The sequence below is a fragment of the Eumetopias jubatus genome, unplaced genomic scaffold (genome assembly GCF_037043125.1).
Source record: "Eumetopias jubatus isolate StellerSeaLion01/CBP00866 unplaced genomic scaffold, mEumJub1_p1.0 scaffold_9, whole genome shotgun sequence".
Classification (NCBI taxonomy): Eukaryota; Metazoa; Chordata; class Mammalia; order Carnivora; family Otariidae; genus Eumetopias; species Eumetopias jubatus.
In genome coordinates, this window is record NW_028274815.1 from 35,011,086 (window position 1) to 35,020,275 (window position 9,190).

General features: G+C 39.3%; 1 protein-coding gene across 2 annotated transcripts in view; it reads left to right on the plus strand.

Moving 5' to 3' along the window:
* The window catches only part of EML4 (EMAP like 4), a 143,312-nt gene extending 134,491 nt beyond the window's left edge, over positions 1-8,821 (plus strand). For both annotated transcript variants that reach the window (XM_088026405.1, XM_088026406.1), the window contains 4 exons: positions 2,255-2,342; positions 2,854-2,952; positions 5,317-5,447; positions 6,099-8,821. In XM_088026405.1, the coding sequence (XP_087882531.1) occupies positions 2,255-2,342; positions 2,854-2,952; positions 5,317-5,447; positions 6,099-6,554 (774 nt within the window). In that variant the 3' untranslated portion in view covers positions 6,555-8,821. The remainder of the gene's footprint in view (positions 1-2,254; positions 2,343-2,853; positions 2,953-5,316; positions 5,448-6,098) is intronic.
* Positions 8,822-9,190: the final 369 nt, after the last annotated feature.

The following is a 9,190-nucleotide window of genomic DNA, read 5'->3' on the forward strand; positions in this document are numbered from 1 at the left end:
AAAAAAAAAAATACACACATTTATATATACACATATATATACATATATGTATGTGTTTTTTTTTTTTTAAAGAACAGCTTTCCCTTGAACCAGCAAAAGCACATCAGAAACGTGAAGGGGGGGGTGCGTGGCGCCTGGATGGCTCAGTCAGTTAAGCGTCCTAGGATCAAGTCCCACATCAGGCTCCCTGCTCAGCGGGGAACTTGCTTCTCCCACTGCTTTTGCTCTCTCTTGCAAATAAATAAATTTTTAAAAAAAGAAACTCCAGGGTGGTGTCTGGGAAGGTAACATTATAGACCCCGAATAGTTACATTTAATCTTTTCCTTATTTATTGGAATCCATACCAGGGAAAAAAGTATTTTTTTCCCTGGTATGGATTGGTAACTTCCCCAAGGTCTTTTCTATATTGGGTACTTTTGCTATTCAGGAGTCCTTTTTGAGAATACTTTATATTGATTTACCTTCTAAATATGTTCTGTGTCCAATGCAGATGGAACTACATGATTATGTATACATACAATGCTTTTGATGCTCTTTTAAATAATGTTATTAAAGCCTTTTCACAGTCCCAGATGATATTTTTAAATATTTCTACATTACTGTGAATGCTTCTTGGAGGACTGCACTTTGCCTGATGAATCTGGTAAAATCCTTCATGCATGTAGCCAGCAGTTTTCTTATCTGAGAGGCATGGCTTCTAACACCAGAGCCAGGCATCATCAGACTCGTGTGTATCATGAAAAGGATTTGTGTGAACCTTATCCTCCTGCCAGATTCAGAAAATATCCAGTAACCATATGTATCTTTCTGGCTTTGAAACTTGAATTCTTGTGAAGCTGGTAGGCCTCCATTGTGCCTAGCAAGTGATTCCCAACCTGTTTTCCAGTACACCTCCTAATCTCTGGTGATTTCAGGAGCTTCACAGTTCTCAAATTCACAGCATTTAAACTTATTTAAATGTATAAATATATTTGCCATACAGCACTGTGGAGGAGATCATAGCTCCAGAGGGGTGTCGTTAGGCTTTCAGAAGGTAATAGAGTAATTAGAGTACTTTGTGTAAATCATTAGAAACTGCACCTAAGGTACTTTGAATTTTTTAATTAAAAAAATGTGTGCAGAAAGCTAGTGATTCAAAAAGTACAATAGAAATTAAATATGCTTTACAACAGACTGTAGGAGATAAAAGTGCTTTTGAGTCTCATTGTGCCACCATTAAGACCTGTGCGTGATTTAGCTTAGAAATCATCAAATGCTTACAACAGGCAACAAAATACAGCATTTAGTAGTTTTTTGTCTTAATTCCCACAGTGTTAGTAAAAACTAGAGCAGAATAAGATCATGTCTCCTGTTTAAGGAATGTTTTAATGAGTTAGGTGGTCATATTGGATCCAGCTGTTCTGAAGGAGTACACGTTGGGTGACTTTTCCCCAGAAATATTCTTTGGAGATAAGAGTCTTCCTAGGAGACCTCCACATGCCCATGTATCTGCACCATCTTCCCCAGCCTCTGAGGTGTACCACGGATGCTAAGCAGCAGCCCAGGAAAACTGTACTCTCTGTGACCAACCTAGAACCCTTAACTTCATTCTCAAAAACTAAGTCCTTCTAAAGGGGACACCAGTGGACTTGGAAAAAGACCCAAGGGAAGGTGATCTGTGAAGTGTCCGTTAAGGCACAAATCTACAAGACTCCTCTTTCTTGGAAGTCTGACACAGGTAATAGGTGCTTGTTGCTGCTGCCTAGGTGGAGAGGCCAGGATACTCCCAAGTTCCGGGTGCTTAATGTTTCCACTGTGGTGAGATCTCTTTCATTCCAGAGTTATTGTTTTTGGTTTTTCAAGATTTTATTTATTTTAGAGCTAGAACGCAAGAGCATGGGGAAGGAACAGACCACGCTGAGCGCAGAGCCCAATGCAGGGCTCGATCCCATGACTCCGAGATCATGACCTGGGCCAAAATCAAGAGACGCTTGACCCAACTGAGCCACCCAGGCGCCCCCATTCCAGAGTTCTACTAGAACTCTTCATGTATCATGTGGCATCTTTGCATACCTGCACCTTCGGTTACCAACAAGATAGGGTGAAAGAACTAAAGACCTGCTGTGAGCCCTGGTCCGTTCTAGAGGCTGTGATACTCCTCTATATACATTAGTAATTCCAGATGAATGGCTACTCAGAAAACCTGTTGGCTACTAAACTATTTATTATTCAAAGTGCTAAATGCTTTCTAATAGTTGATCTGTTATTCCCTAGGGACATTCCAGCTATATCACACACCTTGACTGGTCCCCAGACAACAAGTATATAATGTCTAACTCAGGAGACTATGAGATATTGTACTGTAAGTATGAATGATCACATCCAGCTGAGAAGTGTCTGTCAGGGGCGCAAATGAACAGGCTGTACAGAATTTGAGTTGTGTAGAGTGCATGCTGGCTCTCTGACTTGACAAAACATATGTTACTCTGAGCTAAGGAATGAGAATCTCAAATGTGGTTCACCTCTCCAAGAAAGTAAGGAATTAACTTATTATATATGTAGACATGTAGTCCTAAGAAATTACTCAGGGAGATTGCTGCTTTAATATGGCTTTGTATTTAACTTTTCCTGGAGAGAGGAAAGAGTATAATGCGTGGGCATTTATGCTTTTTTAAAGAAAAACAACTTCAGTGGGGAACAGTTTTGTAGTTTTTATAAACCCTGTTAAAGGCAACACTTTTTTCCTTTTTAAATGTATCTTAACATTTTTCAGTGTAAATACAAATAAACGTGGCTAGTTTGAATCAAGATACACTTTCAGATACATTTATAAACAGGCACTATGATTATACTTCCTGTTTCTAAATTTAAAGGGGACATTCCAAATGGCTGCAAACTAATCAGGAATCGATCAGATTGTAAGGACACCGATTGGACAACATATACCTGCGTACTAGGCTTTCAAGTCTTTGGTAAGAACATGACACCTGATGGGAAAAGATGGCTTGTGGGGTTCTTATATATAATAATTACTTGCTTAAATTTCTAAATGAAAAAGAGTCTGCGTGTGTTCTTCAGTGTTATCACTATTAATGCCAGATTCAGAGAAATGAAGTGTATTAGGATCAGACCAATATGAAGTTCTCTGCAGAATCCAGCAGACTTTTGGTCCTCAGTAAATATGAAAGACACTTGAAATATACATAATAGCACAGATCACCTTCCCATTTTTTTTCCTTCAAGTGAAAACTGAAATATTTTAATTTGTAAAGGCATTTTTAAAATAGCTTCATTGAGCATACTTTTTTTTTGTATTATGTATATTATGTATAATTGTATTTTTTATTTATGTATATAATTATGTATATTGTATTATGTATTTTGTATTATGTATAATTCACCTACTTAAAGATTACAGTACAGTCGTTTTAGAACTCTAGTGTGGCCATCACCACTGTCTAATTTGAGAACATTTTCATCACCCCAATAAGAAACCTTCTACCCATTAGCAGTCACCCCCCACCCTCCCTCCCTCTGCACCCACCGCCACTAATCTACTTTCTTTCTCTAATAACTTAGTCTGGACTTCCATGTAGAATGTTTTCAAGATTCATCCACATTGTAGCATGTATCAGCACTTTGTTTTATGGCTGAGTAATACCTCCTTGTAGGCATATACCACATTTTGTTTATCCATTATCAGTTGACAGGCACTTGGGTTGTTTCTACTTTTCAGCTAGTATAAATAATGCTGCTGTGAACAAGCATGTGCAGGTTTTTGTATAGACATGTTTTCATTTCCCTTGAAATATACCTAGGAGTGGAATTCCAGAATCCAATGGTAACCTTGTGTTTAACCTTTTGAAGAACTGCCAGAATGTTTTCCAAAGTGGCTGCACCATTTACATTCCTGCCAGTGACATACGAGGGGTTCCAGTGACATACGAGGGGTGGGTTCCGTTTCCCCACATCCTTGTCAGCAGTTCTTACTCTCTTGCATGTGAATGTCCAGTTGTCCCAGCACCATTTGTTCAGATATATAAAGGCATTTTTAGTAGACATTATTTAAAGATAAAATTTGGAAATCATTCCTAAGCTCATGTTTTAGATATTTCTTGAAATATTTTCTGTGACAGTTTTGTAAGCCTTTTCCCAATCTGGGGGTATCCTTCTGAAAAAGTTACAAGACCAGTGGAAAAGTTAAGATAATAAAGCCTTGTCTGCAAAGAACTGAAAAGATGTTCTACTCAGTAATTAGAATACTGGATAGGAGGGGGACATCAATCCCTCAAGCAATGTCCAGAATATTAGTGCTTTCCCTTTAACAACATCTCTGCCTTCTGACGGGGGGGCAGGGGGTCTCTCCTCCAGCCTGTTCACAGATCACAACAGTTCTTTATGCTGTGTACATTAGAGAAATAATCCATTATAGATCCCTGTGGTAAACACAACTTCTATAGAGATGGAGGAGAGTACTGGGCTAGCAAGAAATTAAAAGAACTCTGACTCGTCCAAACACGATTTCATTATTCTGGGTGAAACTGAAACAGTAGCCAATAGCTGGTAATACTTATTTAAGAGATGTCAGTTAAGAAGTGTTTTGACTTGTTTTAGCAAATTTACCAAAAACTAATTTGTTCTCAGAGGCCAGCATCTCAGCCCTTCTGTATTCCATAATTTCCATCTAGTCTTAATAGGGTTGTGTGCTAATTATGTTGAACATGATCACCAGTGCTTCATAATGATTCAGAATAATTAAATTTGTTATGTCTCTGGACATAAATAATAGTTCTATGAAAATTCTATGGGATAGCATGGTAGACTAGTGGATGGCCTATGCACTTCTATTAAGAAAAGAAAGAAGCTTGGAGGTTTTCTTTGAAGTGCCTGCCTGAAGAGAACAGCAAAGAAAGAGTGTGTACATTTTACACAGCTTCCCCAGAGTCTACTTTGAAGAACTAGAGCTGTAGCTTTGTTTTTCTGCACCTTGCTATTATACAAGTAACAGAATTTCCCCTCCAACTAGAAACTTTAAAAAGGAAGAGCTTATTTGCGGAGGTGAATTAAGCTAAAACTATTTGGTAGCACCACCTGCTGGTTACTAGTGAGTACTTTTGTTTCTTCAAATTTGCCATCTTGAGTCTATTTTCACTGAAAATAGATTTTGGGTAAAACTTTAGATTTTGGGTAAAACTTCATCCTTTGAAGTGTTGAGCCACTAAGAAATCTGAACACAGATTAAAGTGAATTAAGATTCTAAAATTAAATAAACCCATGTGGTATCACAGTTATATTTTAGACTAATTTTTCTACACCCCTGTGTTCCCATATCAAAGGTGTCTGGCCAGAAGGATCCGACGGGACTGATATCAATGCACTGGTGCGATCCCACAACAGGAAGGTGATCGCTGTTGCTGATGACTTCTGCAAAGTTCATCTGTTTCAGTATCCCTGCTCCAAAGCAAAGGTAAAATCATTTTAATAAAAACTAGTGTTGTAGGGCCTTTTGTCTGGGAATATTTTTTTGTCGATGATGAGAAGAGATGTGGAGAGTTACTCCTCACTGCCTGTGATGCCATGGGGCCCGGGGGCGAGGAGGGGGGCAGTGCCCCCAGAAGCATCCAGGCCAGCACTGCTTGTTTGCTCCTTCGCCATTAGGGTCAAGAAGACCATTACAGAAGACAGTTTTATTCATTTTTGTTTATCAATAATTTTTTAGCAGGTAAATATCTCCTAAACCTACTAAAACATTTTGTTATACATACGATTAACATTATAAAGCTCCTAGAGCTCCTAGTCCTGCCTGCCTAGTAAATTCTCCCCTAGCCGTCTCAGCAGAATAGTTACTAAGCTCTGACAAGTGTACGAGACTGACATCCGGATGAGATTATTTATGATGTTATTTTTTTAAATATATGATCTAACTGTATGGATATATATCCAGTTACTCTGTTTTGTTTCTCCCATAGAAATAGGTAGCAAAAGGAAATTGCTGCTCGCTCCATTCCTCAGATTTGCTGACTCTGTGATTTGAATTACCTCCCTTACCTAGTCGCTTCCATTGCTGTAAGCAGGCATGTAAAGAATGAGTTTAATTTTCCTGATTTGTTTCTTCCAGGCTCCCAGTCACAAGTATAGTGCCCACAGCAGCCATGTCACCAATGTCAGTTTTACTCATAATGACAGTCACCTGATTTCAACTGGTGGAAAAGACATGAGCATCATTCAGTGGAAACTTGTAGAAAAGTTATCTTTGCCTCAAAATGAGATTGTAGCTGATGGTACTCTAACCAAAGCCCCCATCTCTTCCATCGAAAGTGTCATGCAGTCTGACACTCCCACACCACCTCCTTCCCAGCCCTTAAATGAGACAGCTGAAGAAAGTAGAATAAGCAGTTCTCCCACACTTCTGGAGAACAGCCTGGAACAGACTATGGAGCCCAGCGAGGACCACATCGAGGAGCAGAGTGAAGGGGGCAGTGAAGAGCTCGGTGAGCCTATGTATGAGGAGCCATCGACTCAGAGTGAAGCCATTCTTACTGAGGACCAGCAAGACCCCTCGCTCCTGTCTTAACAGCAGGACTTCAGTGCGACTCTCTCCTCCTTCAGCTGCATGTGATCTCGTGACAGAGTTCAGGTAACAGGCTGGGGAGTGGTGGAGGTCACTCCTGATGGAGCTCTGGGTTTGCACATGGTCTGTTTTCAGTAGTCTTACCTGCAGTCTCAAGTGCAGCAGACCTAGGAGGTTCAGTTGGGTGTGTGTTGAAAATTAACCAAACTTTTAATAGCAGGAAAGACTGAAACATTGTCTCAGAAATTACCGTGTATGTAAGTGGTATGATGTCAATACTGGAAACAAAAACAGCAGTTGTATGGATTTAAAATAAACCCCTTGTTATCTGAACCAGTTTTCTTCAGGAACAACCAGAGGCATCACAAACACTGTTACTCATCTACTGGCTCAGACTTCTCCCCCCTACCCACCCCCGAGGCAGAAAAATCAGAAAAAAAAAACCAAAAAAGAAAAAATGCACTCTGAGATATCCTCCCACCCCAAATGTCTAGTGGAAATTTTTTAGTGAAAAACTTCAGTATTGCCACCTGCAGTGGGGTTGCCTTGAGCCCCAACACCGTTTCCTTACATGAGCTCTGGGTGTGCAGATGTGCTTGCTAGTCTGCTCTCCGGTGCTGCCTTTTCTAAGTCGTCGTGAGGGACAGTCCCTTCATTTCTTGTGTGCAGATCTATTTTATCTTAGAACTAAGCAGTGGTTTGTTAAAGAGCTTTTAATGTATATTAAACCATTAATACTCAGAAATAATGGATTCCTCCAAGGATTCCTTTACTGGCCGGAACATTTTTCAATGTTTGGCATTCAAGTGAATGGAAGAAGAAAAACCGCATGCCTATAAAACTAAACTGTAAGAATTACTTGGCTAATTTAACTTAGCCTTCCTCATAATTTGTTCTTTTGATAATAGAAATATAAATACAGTAAGTTTGAATTGGTGCTTGAAATTCATTGGTTTAGTTATAATTTTTATATAGATTATATTGAGGGGTAAGACTGAAAATTACAAATTCTTTTTTACAGAAGTATGAATAACAGTCACAGTAATTTTTTATAAATTGCATACTTAACAGACTTGCTATATATGGTAATTTTTCTCTGGTAGAGTTGCTGTAAGCCTTGCAGTTCTGATGTGGCTGTCCTCTGCTATTTTGGGCAATGCATGTATTATGCATTGGATAGTTTTGTTTTGTTTCTTTGTCAGATGACTGTTTTTCTTAAGTACATGTTTCTACTATAATTACTGACAAATATGCATTTCCTATATATTTGTCTATACATTGATTATAAAAATGTTTTGATTTATTTTTTAACTTGCTGAATTTTTTGTTAGATCATGTTTAGAAACTTTGAGTTCATAAGTCTTAAGTATAAGTATGCAAGTGTTTACGTGATTGTGCCATTCCAAAGTGCATCAGAACTGTCATTCCCTTCTAGTATCTTCTCAGGAGTAATACAAATCAGGTATCTCATCATCATTTGGTAATTAATATACAAACTCCAGTGAACTCCTAAGGACACTCACATTTATATTCACATGCTGTATGTAAGGGTGCGGGTATGTGTGAAGGGGTGAGTGTAGACACTCTGTGTGTATCTATATAGGAAGATATACGCCACATTGAAAATACTCAGTGTATATCTCTATGTGTATAGGTATATGTCCATGTATATCTCTTTCCTTTTGTTTACAGTTGTTCAAAAAAAAAAAACCTCAAAGTAGTTCTCTTCAAAAGAAGAGATATAGATTCCAAGCAATCCCATCTTTTTTCAGTATGTTCTATACATAATTATCAGAGCATCAGTAAGTATCAGGCATATATACTTGCCTTATAGCAGTGTAATTAAATCATCAGGTCAGCATGTGCTGAGATGAACAAGTAGTTCTAGAAGAAGAAGCATTTCTTTAAGTACCTGGGCGATACAGCTCTCCATGAGAAGCAGGGAGTTTGGGGACACCAGTCACCGTTGGGGTTGCTGTGTACGATGAGGTTTATAATCGTGATACTGTTGGGTGGTAGTTTCAGAAGACACTACTAATGCGCAGGAAGCGCTCCAGCCCTCTTGCCGGCAACTACTGTCTAATGGTCAATTAAATCTGTGATAATGGTTGCAAGTGGGTGGGATTATGAAATTGTAGATGTTTTTAGAAAAACTTGTGAATGAAAGTGAATCCAAGTGTTTCATGTGAAGATGTTGAGCCATTTCTATCATGCATTCCTGTCTCATGGCAGAAAATTTTGAAGATTATAAAATAAAACGATCAAAATGGTTCAGGCGTCTTGACTCTTACTTCGCTTATACTGCTCGTTTCTGTAACTGTCCGGTTATCAGAAGACACGGCTGTTACCGGCTGACTGCTGCCGGGGATACCCCGGTTCTGGTCAGAATGAGCTCCACCTCATAATGTTAGAGGAAAGGACTTCTGATGTATGCTTCCACTTACTAGGGGAGTAGCTTCATTTTAATTTATTCCATGTCTACACTTTGTCTAATGTTTAACAGTGGATCATCCTGGCAGTTCTAGTTACTTGCCTGCCAGCCTCCTGTCACTGCCTCCCACGTCCACCTCGGTGAAGTCCTGGCCCTGGGCAGGGCCCTGCACCCCCGGCTTCCTCCTCCTCTCCCGTGGTGCCTAGGG